Source organism: Daucus carota, chromosome 9, assembly GCF_001625215.2.
Source record: "Daucus carota subsp. sativus chromosome 9, DH1 v3.0, whole genome shotgun sequence".
NCBI lineage: Eukaryota > Viridiplantae > Streptophyta > Magnoliopsida > Apiales > Apiaceae > Daucus > Daucus carota.
The window spans coordinates 11030747-11048495 of record NC_030389.2 but is presented as its reverse complement, the minus strand read 5'-3'; the positions used below and the strand labels follow the sequence as shown (position 1 = coordinate 11048495).

General features: G+C 30.1%; 1 protein-coding gene across 1 annotated transcript; it reads right to left on the bottom strand.

Moving 5' to 3' along the window:
- Positions 1–45: 45 nt before the first annotated feature.
- On the bottom strand, positions 46–10000 carry LOC108202219 (protein SEMI-ROLLED LEAF 2). The gene is made up of 21 exons (XM_017370617.2): positions 9871–10000; positions 9548–9772; positions 8398–8472; positions 8147–8262; positions 7082–7196; positions 6825–6953; positions 6456–6503; positions 6141–6301; positions 5795–5991; positions 5381–5673; positions 5072–5227; positions 4601–4993; positions 4351–4500; positions 3908–3983; positions 3171–3298; positions 2829–3029; positions 2576–2716; positions 2357–2485; positions 1168–1401; positions 660–882; positions 46–315 (listed from the first exon to the last, which is right to left on the bottom strand). The coding sequence occupies exons 2-20, from the start codon at positions 9680–9682 to the stop codon at positions 721–723; spliced, it is 3039 nt and encodes a 1012-aa protein (XP_017226106.1). The 5' UTR covers positions 9683–9772; positions 9871–10000; the 3' UTR covers positions 46–315; positions 660–720.
- Between the last annotated feature and the right edge of the window lie 7749 nt (positions 10001–17749).

Here is a 17749-nt window from a genome sequence, read left to right as displayed (position 1 = left end):
TAAGATATCGTATAATATAAAATAAATTATCAACGCAAAAAAGAATCAAAATAATGATTAAATTAGTATTTTGAATTAAATTAAATTAGTGATTCAAAATTTTTTAAATCAAAAAAATTCATTCCGGCACTCAGTCAACACATGATATTAATAATGATACCTCAAATGAATATCATCTTAACCCGATTCTTGATTGCAGCTTGATCTCTCCACAGCGAACCAAACAACTCGATCTCTCTACCGCGAACCAAACAAGTCAAAATTGTTGAAAACTTACGTCGAGAAAAGGATCGATAAAACTAAAGCACCCATAACCTACAATTATATCACAAAATTCAAACACAATGTCATCAAGGGTTTGTTGTACCAAAATGTAATATAAAACATTTAGAAATCACATCAAGCTAAACCCAACCAATTAAATCCCTCAAAGTTCCAACTTCACCTTTTCAATATATTATTCATCATTTCATATAGTAAAGACATCTTAATATTTTGTACACTTAGAAAAACAGATAGAATACTAAAACAGGAAAAAAAAATCGACTATTCAAAATTTCAAATGAACTTGTGAAGAAAATGCACTTGGCTAGCCAAGTAATTCAGCTCTAGGAAGAATTTGAAACCTTTAATTACAAAATGGAACTTAAGATCTTTACCTTTACATACTTAAGGCCACTGCAATATACACCTTTCTAATGACTTCCTTGAGTAAGATCACTAACTACCAGCAGCCTTGAGAAAGTTATCATATGGGCTTGAAGCAGGTAATCTGAATGAGTTGGGATAATGTTGATACACGGCTGCAAATGGCACTAGAGAGGAAGCATTTTGAAGCTGAGAAATCTCATTAGAACTTGAATCAACAAATGGATTGCCAGCCTGCAATTATAAAAAAAAATTAAGGATTCATGCATATGTAATGTTGATTTCTCCTAAATACAATCCTAATGAAGTTAATATTAAGGACATTAATACTTGATCTTGATTACTACTTCCGTGTATGATTTAAATAAACTAGGCTTTATATTGTCCCTATTAAATTTTCATGAAATAATCTTTCCAATTTTTTGTAGAATATAAGTTCAATTGATCCTTTTTACCACATAAACCTTCAACAACTTAATATTATTCTTATAAAATAAATTCAAAAATTTAGAAATTTACCCGAGAGGTATTATGATGTGTTTGAGGATATGTTACAATAGTTGTTTCTTGTTTGTGATCTTCTGAGAAGTCGATTAAGAATCCTTCATTATTTTGATGACCACTTGATAAACCTGACATTTTTTTGTGCTTTCCTATCTGAAGGTTCTCGCAGTGGTTAGCTATGTCCTTGTAAGGCATATCTTGTGGCGCCGAAACTGACATCCGTACAACTTGATTCGTTGTCTCTGGAACCTGCTCAAAAGTTGAACCTCATTAAATTAGTATATACTTAATCCAGTCTGGCAGCATTAGATTTGCATAAACAAGAGTCTTGTGCAATTAGTGTGGAAAGACTACATATAGTGTTATATATATAGGAATCTAGTGTGATGGACAAACTTAGATCTTCCATAAATAAATACCATGCATATATATATATATATATATATATATATATATATATATATATATATATATATATATATATATATATATACATATATATATATACATATATATATATATACATATATATATAGATACATATATATATATTTATACATATATATACGTATATATATGTATACATATATATACTTATATATGTATATATATATACATATATATGTATACATATATATACACATATATACATACATATATATATATATATATGCATATATATATATATATATTTGTGTGTGTGTGTATTTATCATATGTCAATACACGGGTATTCTTGGTGTACGTAATGAAAATCGAGTAAAATAAATTTAATTCACTTATAAGATTGAAGTGGACTGTTCGTTGCAATTATTATTAGCTTCAGAAAGATTTCTGAGTATTAACTATTTTTGTAAAAAGGCAATCATGGGAAATATTCATTGACATAGTTTATTTCATGCAAGTGTACTAACATACGAATACCTTCAAAAGCATTCACAAACATGTAATTAGTAAAACTTGTAAGAACATGTCTTATATGCTCAAGTAAAAAATAGTAGTTGATTGGACTGGTGAACTTGTTAAAAAAATTCAATGATTTATGGCAATCACAGGAGACTTTTGAACAATAATTTAAGGTGTATATTCACAATTAGGCATAGGTGGGCACAGTATCTACGTAGCTGAATTTAAAATGAAATAATGTTTCTTCTAACTTCCTTCAGAGCAAGATTATCATGAAAAAGTTCAACTTGGAAACATACCGAATCTAGGAGTTGATTTACACTCAAAAGACTTGGAAGCTCAGGACTTGCCCTCACACCAGAACTAGATTGACTTCCAGTAGAATCGGGAAGGAATTCGTCATCTATAGTGAATAGTGGTTGCTCAGCCTGAAAATTTTTAAAATTCAATGATAAAAATTATATCATGAAACAAGTAAATGAACCAACAAAACAATAGAAACTTCACAGAACAAGTACCTGAGCAATAGATTTATTGGCGTTTGAGTCGTTCTGGTAGATCAGCCCAGGGGAATCTGCAAATATTTGGGCTCCTAATGGGCAAGTATCATCTGGAAGAAAATCTTTAAGTAACTGCTCTTTTACAGTTAAAGCCTCTGACTAAACCCACAAAAAGAGAAATCGAAAGAAGAAAAGAGGTTAGACAAGTCAATGTTATATCAATCATATACAACATATGATGATCAGTACATAAAAGTACAATGTCACATACATCTGATGAAGTTCCCAAATTCTTTATTACAATTGACGCGAAGGATTCTCTAGACTGGTCCACACCTCTTTTTATAGATGAAAGTGACTTCAAGGCATCTTCATCATCTTCTTTTGACGCATAAACTTTTCCAGATTTACCAAACTCATTCTTTACAGCTTGTAACTTAGAGTCATCTACCAATTTAAGAAAGGGATCAACCTGTAATACATATCATGTAAACATTATAATATTACTAGACATAACAGAAAATACAACACTTGTACTAGTGAACAAAGTACATATATAAGCTGAATCATATTGTTTTAATGCTGATTTGTATTAAAGCATACTAGCACCTACAGTTTCACTTGTTAGAGCAGATTTAGCAGCAGGAATGAGAGGGATGATATTGTAGGCTTTTGCCAAAAATATTATCATAGAGGTGGCCAAGTTGAATAGTGATCTTCGTCGTGATGGCTGTAGTGGCACTGCAATGATGGAGTATAATAAATTGGCGTAAGTGTTTAAATATCAAAATTTCAACAATCAGAATGCAAATGGTAGAACATGACATGGATAAAACACTAATTAATGACACATAATTGGGTAGTTTGAGGGTAAAAAAGGTTAATATTGATGTTTGGAGACTAAAAGGGAAAAATATTAATAATAACATTTCTTACTTAAACAAAATATATCTATGACTTGGACCGATCTGTTCTTATACACTACTCAATTTCTAAATTTAATTAACATATACATAGCTAATTAGCTATAATGTAACTTTTACACAATGAAGTGTAATTATCTTAGTCGAGCTTCAAACTCCTTTCCCAACTTGAATAGTTCTTTTCAGTTATACACTTGACGGACTGGAAGAAGAGCAACCAAATACTTATCAATAATAACATCTAAACAAATAGGAAATATAGTCTTCATCATGTCAGAATGTTACCATCTAAACAAGTAGGATTTACTCCCATCTTGTTCAAGGTGAGTTAAATAACGATTTTGATTTTCACCTTATTATATGAATGAAAATGTTTCACATTATTAGGATAAAAACTATAAACATCCTGATCAAGAATTTGACCAACCTCGATCCCCAAGAGAAATGCTTTGCAAGGAAAGTGCGAGCTGAAAACCACGGATAAGAGTATCCTGGCTTGAATTCTGCATGATAACATCATTTAAAAAAATGAACAACACAAACACAAATATGAATCATATGTCGGTAAGTAGTGTGTATTGTGTTACAAACTAAAAGTTTGTATTTTTAAGGCACTTTAACTTGAAAAAATATAAAAGGGAACACTGTGTCATGTGTAGCATGCATAACTAAAAAATTTACAAAATGACAATAAGACTAGAGATAGATTTTGTAATAATATATAGACCCGTAATCGAAGTTAAAACTTGCAACATGCAAACTTGAATATGACCTAATTGTTTTACAATCTATGTGACAAAAGAAAAGGTAAAAATATAAAATAATATGTAGTCAACATAAGTCAAAAAATGATCAATATAGTGACATTACCTTGGTTCTGGAAAATAGCGTCACCAAACTAAAGGTATGGGCGATCGCTTCATAGTTTTCAACCATATTTGAAGGAGATATAGCTTGAAATAAAATTGAAGAGAGAAGAAGGCTAATCTGCCTCGAACTTAACTTGAGAGATATGCCCTCCTACAATAAAATCAAATTTTGAGAAGATAAATTAGCAATTTTTTCTTCATATCAACAAAACAATATGCTTCATTATATCGTTTGAAGATTTTAGACATACTAAATGTTGTTCCGATGTACTATTGTTATTCTCTTCTGGTGATGACTGTCTTTTCATACTATAAGCTCGACTATACGATGATGTCAGCCGGTTCAATATGGATGGATTGTCGTTCCTTGTAATCTCGTCATTTGAATTATCATTCTTTTTCTCCTGTTCCTTCCCCAGCTTCTTGAATAGTGCAGCTGAAGAAGAAAAAACGGAGGCAGTTCTTGATAATGTCCTCTGAATATCCCGTGTCTTTCTTGAGTGTATACTAGTGGAGGATGGACGAGGACAGACAGACGAGGGGACAAGTACAACAGAAAATACACGATGTGCACCAACCCTAGTTTCATAGTCAGGAGAAACCATTGCTAAAAGCAACTGATGGAACAAGGCCTCTGGGAAAGCCTACAACATGTAGGAAAACCCATTATGATGGTTGTCCCAGTTTATCAAGGAGCTAATTTAAAACGAATATTAACTTACCTTTCCTTTCTTCTCATCTGAAACGTTTGGCAAGGAAGCAACAATTTGAGCAGTACGATAAACAGCAGCCATAGTGTTTCTAGCCATAATTGTAACATTTGAGATGCTTTCCAACATCACAGCCATAACTTCTAGAATAGGTCCAGCATCTCCAACCTGTTTTTCACAATTATCATATTATAAGATTTTGAACAATCAAAACTTATGATGAACGCAAATGAAGAAATCACGGGTCTAATGGGTTACTGAACAAGAAACATAATTGATCGCTATGGGTAACTGGATTATAATGCATGGTCAAAAGATCACCTTATGCGACATTTGTACAAGACACTCATGAACGGCTTCTTGGAATCTCCTATTCCATTTTATGACTTCTTCACCCAAGTTTGAGTCATTAATTGAGCAATGTATGCTTTTCCGAAGGTGTCTCATCATATCACTAAATGCACCAACTATAGTCACAGTTGATTGACTTTTTGTTGTCTGGGCGAGCGATGTAGCAACAACCACAATTTCTACTTGCATCTCGGGGCTTTTTAGTACATTCTTGTGATCAAGGTGCTTAATTAAGGTGGATAACAAGAAGTGTGTGTTTTGACCTGTAGAATATGTAGCATAACATGTGTATCTCAGAGACCTAATGCTAAAGTATTAAACTTGGGAGCAAAAAACTATAGGGAATTACTAAGTAGGCATGAAGTTAAACACGAAGTCAATTACCTGATTTTTCCATTATGTATTGCATGTCTACTAATACTGAACGGGCAAGTCCACGTTCAGGATCCCAGAGGTTGTTATCATCAAAATAGCGGAACAAAGATTCTAAAACACGTCGTACGGTTGTAGCCTCCTTAGCTAACTTTGCCATGTTATGCAAACATACTCTAGCCCAAAATGTTGGACTACTAGCATCTTCGCTGTTTGAAAAATAATAATCAGAGAATACGAGATGTACACCAAAAATGAAAAAGTCCAAACAAAGTTTATAACTATAATTTTTTTAAATATAAGTTGTATGCATCTTTAAAACAAATATAAACACGATATAAAGTCGCAAGAAGATTACGCTGTCACATTAATATCACCCTGCTCGTTTACAACGTTCTTCCAAGAAGTACTCTTTGACATGATAGCTGTAGATTGTTTTTTATTATTCTGAGTATCTTGATTATTTTGAGCAAGATTATCTGACTTCTCCTCACAGTTTTCGAGGACAACAGAAACAACCTAGTTTATAGAAAAAAACAATCAGAAAACACGAACTATGTGGAGGTGATAAATATTTGAGAAGAGTTTTAACAAAAGCCATATTGATAGGCACAAGACATTTAATCTGTTAAGAGATCTTGTATGAAGTTTTAATAGGTAGTACAACACTTACATTATCAAACTCGGCTGACATATGAGAGAATTCACCCATGAACCATATCTGTAAATTAACATGTTCAAACTTATCACTTAAGAATATGTGAAAACAGATAAAAGATATTAGACAACTACACGCAACATATTATGATATATAGATATGTGCACACTCTTGAAAAATGACACAAGGAATGTGATTAAATCAATGACCCAAATGTCAAAGGTTATTCTCCAGATCAAAGCATTTCAATAGCCTAATCTGACAAATGAAATAACAGAAATTTTTTATGTCGATTTCTGAGGCCATTCATATAAAAAAATTTGTATATTAGGAAATTAAGAATCCAATTCTCATTAGCATGCGCAATGGACTAAAGTAAGGTACCATTGAAGAGAGTGCTTGAATCCCTGCACATCGCATCTGCTGGACCTTTTCATTGTCACCCATCTCTTGAGCTAGAAGACAAATTTTTGGAATCAAGCCTTCAAAGTTGAACATATAAGTACTATCCCGCTACACAAGCAAATATAGTACTGAATAAGCTTAAATATTGTAAATGGAAAAATTTTACAAGCTCATGGCTAAGAATAATGTTCACGAGGTGAACATGGAACTAAGATTGAGATTATAAGGGCTTCTACCTGATTATTTACAAAGTCAAAAAGGGCTTCACATCCAATTATCCGCATTTCTTCATTACTAGTTTGATCTAGCAAAATGTGAATGATGCTAAGCAAGCTGCCTGCAAATAATGGCCTGGGTGCGATTTTAGTGGTTAGAATGTCTTAGAAAGAAAATTAAATGCATTTCATAAAGCTCTTCAATAAACTCAACTAGGTCTTCCACTAGTCTAGATGTCGACATAAGTAAAATTACAAGTTGGAGACTATTTCAATATCAAGAAATAAGCTGCATTTTGCTTATAGACCACTTCAAGTTTGTAATTGAATAACTTGAGCCATTGTTTATCTGGCTAAACTTAAAAGTAATAGACAAGATTATTAGCAATCATTTATCAAAATATCGTTTATAATGGTTACTGAAACTTTTTTTCAAAAGGAACAAATCTATAGTACCTCAACAAATTCATCCTTTCAAAGTGTAAACAAAATTTATCTAAACAATGCTGAAAAAAAATATTTAAATTCAAACAATACCAGTAACATGTACAAAGCATAGTAGAAGTGTATATATCATCCCTAAGTCTTAGTATCCATTTTTAGCACATATATACAATGTGAATACTGGTGCACATTATAATAATTAATTTTTTTTTTGCAAAAGTGAATAGAGTGAACTAGGACTTCTACGAATATAAATGTGAACAAACAACATAAGGAGAGAGTATCCTTTCAAAGTGTAAACAAAAATTATCTAAATAATGCTGAAATTTTTTTAAATTCAAACAATACAAGTGACATGTACAAAACATAATAGAAGTTTATATATCATCTCTAAGTCTTAGTATCCATTTTTAGCACATATATTGAATGTGAATACTAGTGCATGTTATAATAATAAAAAAATTGCAAAAATAAATAGAGTGAACTAGGACTTCTGCGAATATAAATGTGAACAAACAACGTAAGGAGCGAGTATCTCAGTGAGCATCAACATTATGAGTAAAAAATAAATTGTATGAATAATAAAGCAAATAAGTGCTAAAACCTTCTATATAACAAATAAAAAAATAAAAAGGAACTCACATTTGCTGCTTACAAGATATTATCAACTTCCGATAGACTAAAATGACAACTTTTACATTGCGAAAGTTCTGATTTCTCAATTCTCGATAAAACCTTTGCTCAAGTGAAGTCGTGATCTGGATCATAAAAGACAAGAACACCATCAATATATAAATTTGAACAATAAAACCACACATACACATTGATAACAAACATTCTACCATTCAACACATGAATTCATATTCAAAATCTAAAAACTTGTGCAACTCTACCTTTGGGATACGTAGAGGATTTTTGGCAGCATATTCACATAATTTACCGATTCTCCTCTCATTGGGTTCTTCAGCCTATGAAAAATATACATTAAATTATATCAGGAAAAAAAAATAGTCAGAGTGCATGTCATGACCAACAAATTTCTATATGATAAAATTAGCTAATATACGAAGGACGTATCTACGATGTCTAATTGTTGAAAAGTGCAAGTTTGACAAGTAGTCAAGAGAAACATGAAGCACAAGGACATTATAATCTACTTAAAAGAAAAAATAATGAAGCATGCAGTTTGTTTTATTACTTATTTCATCTTGAGGTCGAAGTCACTTATAAATTATATAAGCTGCCCAGAATCTATACATTCAATATTGTTTAGTTGAATAAATAATTTACAAAGGAAGGAGCTATATATACAAAGGAAGGAGATAGTGGAGTAAAAGTAGTGTGAAAAGGAAAGAAAAGTGGGGAAATGGTGAGACCCATTGACTATTTTTGGTAAGTTTTGAACGTAAAGAATTGGATGGGACTCCCGAAAAGGAAACTATAAAAAAATAATTGGGACACAGGGAGCATCTTGAACATTACTTTCATTATAAAAGTTGATACTAGGCATATAACTTTGAACTTAATAGCAATTATAGACCTTCTTTTAATTTTATATTTGTTAGTCATTCTTGATATTATTTCTTAAATTTTCAGTTACAATCATAAAACTACAAGTATAAAGTAATGACAACAAATATTTAAACATTATATATTAAAGCCTCACATAACAAACCACATCGTCGATTATATCTCTCTTAGAATATAAAGACACTCCTAAACTTTCTTGCATTTACTGATAAGATAATAAAAAGTTGTATACTTCTGCTGGTTTTAAATACATGATGTTAACGAAACTCTCATCAATCCTACATCACTTGCTTCTTCGTCTACATCTAAAAATGAAACAAGCAAATCAAGTACACAATAATTAGCACTAGAAGAAAAACAATTCTTGATGAATTTCTGACGTAGGCCCCGACGACCCACACTCAGGCCCATATAAATCTAATAAAAACATATTATAGCAACCTCTTATGGCAACCATTGTAACAATTGGCAAATTTATTACATAATAATCAAGAAATGAAATAATGTAATTACCGGAGACTTGGGAAAGATATCGCTGAGCAACTTCTTATAGCGCCTAATGGGTTGGCGTGACCTTGGGCGCAGAGCAGGGCAACAAAAACAGAGTTCTCCACACGAAGGAATAATTGTCCTGGAAATCACACCCATTTTTTGTTTTCTTCTTTCCAATATATATGTTTCATGCAATTTCCTTGCCCTCCCTCAATTCCCTTGGTACATGTACATTTTTCAATGAACCTAAAAAAATCAAATTTCATAAGAAACCAAGAGAGCAGCAAATATCCTAACACACATCACAGTTATTTATATATCATATGCATGCACCTAAAATTTACCTGTGGGATTGAAGCCTGAGAGAGGGCTATTGGAGGGTGAAAATGTTGATTTTCTTAATCCCCCCAACACAATGAACAAAAGAAAGAAAGGAAGAAAAAGAGAGAGATGAAAACTATAATGTTGGTTTTCCTATTTATAACATTTGCATGATCAGGGCTTATGTATGGAAGTCTCATTTTATTGGATTATTTTTTCTAAGATGTAATAACATCTAAAGCCTATATTAAGATATTATTTTTTAAAAAAATAATGTTGTGTCAACTTTTTTATGTTGTAGAGATATATCATTTGGCACTTTTCAAAATATCATTATTTAGCCTGATTTTTTATGGATAATATCATATAAACACTCATACATTAGAACGTATCAAATTTCGAATCTTAGCAAGTTTCACCGCTTTATATAAAAAATGATATAACATGTATCGGGCCCATTATGTTTTTGTTTACACGTTAGAACAAACAAGTGAGCTCTAATTTCTGAAAAAAGAATTATGCATGTTCAGAATTTAATTATCTGTGATGTAGATGATTTTACCTTTGTTAAGTATGAACCTTCTCAGAGATATTGATTCTCAAAAATGAGCTTGAATTCATCAATGTCGATTTGATAATTTCAACACTAGTGCTAATGTAATCTCGAATCACACAACCTCATCTCAAGAAATAAGTTTATAGTGCATTATAATTTACGTCTTTTATGTTATGAAGCAATAAAAAAAGTAATAGATAGTAGACTTTAAACTTCCGATCTTCTTTTCAATACCCAAATTTGAATCTAAATCAAATCGAAAATCTTCGTAGTTTGATTGACTTCTATAACATTTAGTTTAGACTCAGTCTCCGAATTACAAACTTAAAATTTTGATTTGGACCCAAATCTGACTCATAGTCTACCCAGCACCTAGTACATTAATTGATGATATGGTGAGTTATAATCATAGCTTGATTTTATGTTGTATTTTTGAATTTTAAATGCATCTTCTTAATTTTTTCGTTCATTTCCTAATTGTGAATTAATTGCGGTTTGTTGTTTGTTAATGCAACAAAGATCATTTGTTATACGATCTTTTGGACGTTAAGGTATTTTATGTTATGAGGTAGGTGATAACGATGTGGCGGTTAAATTAGTTTTTTTTTTTTTCAGAAAGTCGAATTTAATGATATTGACTATTTTTTTTTTGGCATGATTTACGTTTTAAATTTAGAAAATTGGAATGTATTTAATTACTTTAGTTACTTTTAATTTTTCAATAACTACATTTATTTTTTTAGTTAGTTTTAATTATATTAAGGTGAATAATATTATCGACTATAAGATGTTTAACTGATGAAACTTAGTTATTTTTAAATTTGAATATTTTTCTATTAAGTACATGTTTGTTTATATATATATATATATATATATATATATATCATCTGCTTCCGCCTACCTTTGGTATCAGAGCCTATAGTGATTATTGTGCTTTTGTTGATCTAGTAATCTATCCAGTTATTCGTTCAAATTCTCAGATCTATCTCATTATCCTTATAATCCAGTTTTTAGTCACCTATCTTGCTGTAGTCCACCTTGTTTGTCATAGCCAGGAGCCTTTGTAAGTCTCAAGAGAGTGAGCAGTTTAGGTAAGGGCATTTAAAACATCGGTATGAGCCTACTTAAGGTAAGAGGGTATGCATTTAAAAACTGAAATTAGAAGATAATAAGTTCAGTCTAGATTTTAATGAATAAACTTTTTAGAACTAGTTCTTCAGTAAGCTCAAGGTCATCTATGTCTTCGATCCCTCCTATCCCAGATTTTATTAATCAGGAAGAACACAGTTATGAAAATATTTGTCAAGAATTAGGAAATTGGAATATTCCTAGTGTTAATCCAAAACAAATTTATGAGTCAACGTTTACTGATAACTTTAAAACAAACTATAATGTTAAAACTGTTGAAAGAATTTATGCTATTAACAAAGAACATGAAAACTGTTCTCTCTTAGATAAAGAAATAATTAAAAAATATAGAAAAAAAGGTTACAATTATATTCACATAGGATTAATTCAAGTCGCAGTAAAACCATTAACTATTAAAGGTATTAATTCTAGTATATTATTATGCCTGAGAGATGCGAGATTTTTAAACTATGTTCCTAGTATATTAGGAATAATGGAATCTAGCCTTCATAATGGACCAATCCATTTTAATTGCTTTCCTGACTTTACCTTAAGTCTTAATGATCCCCATCTATTAAAAGCTTTAACACTAAATATTAAAACTGCAGGAGAGATAACCCAAATGATTGAAGGGCCACAACCTTTAGCTTTAATATATAGAATCCATTATAAAACTATGAAAACAGATTTAAATATTCATTCTTTAAACAAAAGTCCTAAAGATAAAACTGTTTTAATTCAAGGAAGTACAAGTGAAGCTAATATTCAAGTTCCAAAAACAATCCTTTGGAAAGATATTAATCTCCCTAGTCAATGGATTTTAGAAAATGAAACACCCCAAAGACCAATAAATAATAATATAATGAATTTAGAGAATGTTAGACAATATTTAGATGGTACAGTTAGAATAAGTTTTGATAATCCAAATAGACCTCTAATCTTAGAAGAGTTAGTTGATTCATCAACAGCCTCCAGGAAAGATTCAGAGCTATTAAGTAAACATAAACTTAGAGAAATAAGAACAAAAGGTATAATAAATGAAGGTCAAACAAGTTGTCCTTTTTATTCTACCAACAGTCAAATGATAGAAGAAGATGGACAAAATTTATCTCCTACACATTCAGATTTTGAACCAAAACCAACTAATAACCAACTTCTTGTTATTAATAAAGAATTTACAATTAATTGGGAAAATTTAAATGAAGATTTTAATTCAAAAAATAATAAAGAAAAAAGACACCAATTTAGGAATAACCACAATCATAACGACAGAGAAAAAATAGTTAATAAATGGAAAAAATTTATAATAAAAGAAAAAATAAATATTACATTTTATATATGGTATGAAAAATATTATGGTAAGTGTAATGTAATTACTAAACCTCAATGGAATAAAGAAGATAGATCAAAAGTAACTTCTAGCCATCCACCTGTAGAAAACATAATTATCCCAGTAAAAAATGACTTTGTTACTGCTTCCCCTTTTAAAATAGCTAATGGGAATAATAGTGAAGAAAAGAAAATCATTGAACAAAATAATTATACTAATCAATGTTTAGTAACCATAGGAAAACAATTAGATAAAATTGAAGAAAAATTTGAAGATAAAACTTTAATCCAAAACCAAGAAATTAAACTAGAAAAACCTCTATTAAATTTAACAAATAATAGATATGGTAAGGGATTACCCAACAAGGACCAAGAACTGGTAAAATCTATTGATAGGTTAATTAAAAAATTGGATAAACCAGAAACTAAAACAGTAGCGGTTTTAGGAAGAAAAGAAGATAGTAGTGATAGTGATGAGTCTATTATCAGTAATATTGAAAATCAATTTAAAAAATTAAATTTTAAAAACCCTAATCCAACTAGCTTAACAAAAAATTGGTACTCTAGACCAACTCCCCCAGATCTACAGTTTGAAGAAAGAAATTTAGATAATCAATTTTCTGTTTCCTCTAGTCAAACTTACGAATGGAATATAGATGGTCTTAGCGAACACGAATTATTAATAAAACTAAATCACATGTCCATGGTAGCTAACAGTTATTTGACATCCTTTAATAACCTAGGACAACCAGAAATTGTAGCAATCCTAGCCGGAGGATTTACTGGAACTATTAGAGCATGGTGGGACAAACATCTTACTACAGAAACTAGAGATAGTATTATGTATGCTATTCAGAAAGATGATGAAGGGAATCCTATATTTGATATAGATATAGGAATGGGACCTCCTGATGGAATAAATACATTAATATACACTATAATAAAACATTTCATAGGAACACCTAGTAATATCACAGAAAGAATTCATGATCAGCTAAGCAATTTAACTTGTCCTACTTCAAGTGATTTTAGATGGTATAAAGATGTTTTTACCTCAAGAGTAATGATGAGAGATGATAGTAACAATGCTTTTTGGAAAGAAAAATTTGTTAATGGATTACCAAATCTTTTTGCACACAAAATTAGAGAAGAATTAAGTAAAAACTTGGGATTTATTGACTATGATAATTTAACGTATGGCGATATAATAAGTCAAATTCAAAAGACAGGATTAAAAATGTGCATTGATTCCAAAATCAATAAACAAATTAATAAAGATAAGGATAAAGCTAAATATGAGTTAGGAACCTTTTGTGAACAATATGGCTTACCACCAATAGCACCTTCTAGAAAAACTAAGCACCATATTAAAACAAGAAGTCATAAAAGAAATAATCTAGAGTATTATAAAAAACCAAAAACTTTTAAGAAAAGAAACTTTAAGAGTCATCCTAAATTTAATAAAAAATTTGACAAAAGTAAAGTCGTATGTCATGGTTGTGGTAAACTTGGTCATTATAAAAATGAATGTAGAGTTAAAGAAAAACTTAACCAATTAAATATATCAGATGAGAACACTGATATAATATTAAATTTAATGCGAATTGAGAATAATTATAGTTCTGATAATTATTCTGGAATACCTTCCCACAACACTAGTGATACTGATGATAATAGTAATAGTGAACCAAATATAACCATAGGATGTAAAGATAATTGCAATAAAGATTGTTGTAATAAAACAGTAAATGTTTTAACAAAAAATAAAACATTAAATGTGTTAACTAAAGAAGAAGAACAACAAAGTTTATTAATTGAGTTAATTAGTAAAATAACAGATCCTGAACTAAAGACTCAATACATAAATAAACTCAAAATATTATTAACAGATAATAAAGAGTTTAAAGATAATAAAAAATTAGAAAAACCAATGGTTAGTCTTAATAAAACTCTTGAAAGATTTAAAAGTCCTATTAAAGAAGTTACTTTAGCCAATTTAAATCAAGAAGTTAATAATATAAAGAAAGAAATATTTAATTTAAAACAAGAAATTCCTAAATTAAGACAGGAAATTGAAGATATTAAACCAAATTTAAAGATCCATGATTCTTCATCAGAAGAAGAAAGAGAGGAAGCTTCTAAAAATGATACAGAAAACAATCTAGTAAGCCTAGGACATTCTTTAAAAAGATTAAAGGACATCACTATCCAAAAATGGTATATCAAGGTTAAATTAGTTATTAATAAATCATTCACTATAGAGCTCCCAGCTTTAATTGATTCTGGTGCTGATTTAAATTGTATCCAAGAAGGATTAATCCCAACTAGTTATTATGAAAAAACTAATGAAAGGTTAAGTTCTGCTAATGGTAGTCAAATGGATATTAAATATAAATTATCTAAAGTACATATTTGTCAAGACAACGTATGTTTCAAAACGTCCTTTGTCTTAATAAAAAATATGACTGATAAGTTGATTTTAGGATTACCGTTTATATATTTATTATACCCATTTACAACCACTACTAAAGGACTAATAAGTAGTCATTTAGGACAAAAAGTAACGTTTAAATTTACTACTGAACCTAGAGAAAGAGATTTAAAAATTATTCAAGAGCAATCAATTTCTAAAGCTCTTAATATATTAAATAATAAAAGAAACCATTTAAAATATTTAAAAACTGAAATTAAATATAAGAGAATTGAAGAACAATTAAAAGATAATTATTTACAAAAGAAAATAAAAATCTTCAATGACATATTAGTTAAGGAAGTATGTTATGATGTTCCCCATGCTTTTTGGCATAGAAAAAAGCATGTTGTTAAAATTCCTTATGCTAAAGAATTTAAAGAACATTTAATACCAACTAAAGCTAGACCTATCCAGATGAGTCATGAACAGATGGAACTATGTAAACAAGAAATAAATGATTTATTAAAAAAAGGATTAATCACGAAAAGTAAGTCCCCTTGGTCTTGTGCAGCATTTTATGTTAACAAAAATGCTGAAAAAGAAAGAGGTGTCCCTAGATTAGTAATTAATTATAAGCCATTAAACAAAGTCCTTGAATGGATTAGATATCCATTACCTATACTAGTATGTTTGCCCGCTTCGCATGGGCTTATAAAAATAATTCTTTTAAAAAAATTTATGTTTGCTAATTTGTATTTAATTAGTTCTGGAAAAAAATTGTTTTTTTGGTTTTGTAAATGATAAGATTTTTAATAATAATTTTTTTGTTTGTTGTTAGTTGTGCTTACTCCAAGTTAAATGTAACATATAGATGTAGTCCTGTTATAGTTAGAATAAATATACAAAACAGATGTAGTCATGTTATAGTTAGATTAAGTAAATATTTACAATACATTTTTATACAACACTATTAAATACTATGCTTTCAGCAACAGTTAAACTTTGTTCTCATTCTACATTACAGTGCATATAGACTAAAATTCTTTTGCAAGATTATCGTTTCCTAAGTCCATAACTTAGAAACTATATCACACATACTTCTTCCATCCACTTGGATCATGCTTACCTTCTTTCAAATTAACATGTTAAAAATCCCTCCTGTTTACTTTGTCAAGCTCATATATATACATAAACAAACTAATAAACGACCCTTGTCGAAATATTTGGTAGAAAATTGAGTCAGTGGAGACATTTTCTGTCACCTACTTTACTTGATCGACAACAGACACCTTTAGCACTGAGACTTTGGTGTTGAAGTTACCTGCAACTTATTTATAGTAGCAGACCAATTAAAATATAATAATTTTTAACATTCTTATTGACTTCAGAAAGTATAACAGTGATACCGCCTAAGATGTATTTAATATCTCATCTATGATATATAAGCTCATATTAGAGGTCTCTCTTCTAAACCCAGGAGATTATATTACTTTGCAAAGCAGCTCTGCAAATAAAAAGTAATTCACTAATTTCAAATCAACCGCCTGGAAAATGCCCAGTCTTCAAAGGCCTCCACTATTTTACGGCATACCTCAGACCTCTGTCAACAGAATCATCATAGATACCAGCTAAAGAAGTAACTGGAATTTCATTGCTGAACTAATTGTAGGCAACTTTGGGACGCTCGTCTTTATCCCGGACAAAATCAGGATTTAGTGCTTTCGCCTGAGACAATGCAAAAATAGTTAGAGGAGCCGTTCTTGTTAGTGAATTCATAATTATCAAAATTCATACCCATATCTATCAAAATTATCACAGAAAATTGCATAAACCAACTCCTATATTCTCTGCCCAGCTGCCTCTCCTTAATTTCCGCTGAAAATGGTTCTCTTCCCAATCCGGCATATATTCAATGTTTACTTATTAGTGCTTGTCTATAAACTCATTCTCATCAATCTACGGATAACATAGGATCAACATTTACTATTTTATGTAATAATAAGATCATAATTCCTGAAATGATAAGAGAAAACAAATTAGAGAAATAAAATTGCACAAATATGATCAGACTTGGTAAACATATAAACACTTCTGAGTAGTTCCCCTTCTTTCTTAATCTTTAAATTTGAACACGTGATAAATTATCATAATACTAAAACAAAGAAGAATATGTATCTTATCCAAAAAAATCCAAAAGATAGTATACAAACTAATGAGATGAATGAATTGGGTATATATAGTAGGAGCTGAAAAGTGGTATATGGATGTAAATACGGAAAATATAAAAGGACACTTCAGTCATTTAATAGCAAAACACGCAACAGGATTTATAATGTAGATAGATATTTAAATAAATTATAAATCAAACAGTCCCAATATCGTTTTTATGAGGTCCGACAAAAAGTTAACATGAGGTGAATGAATGTCATTCTGTTCACAGTATTTAGATATCTGAGTGTCAGTATAACCTTTAAAT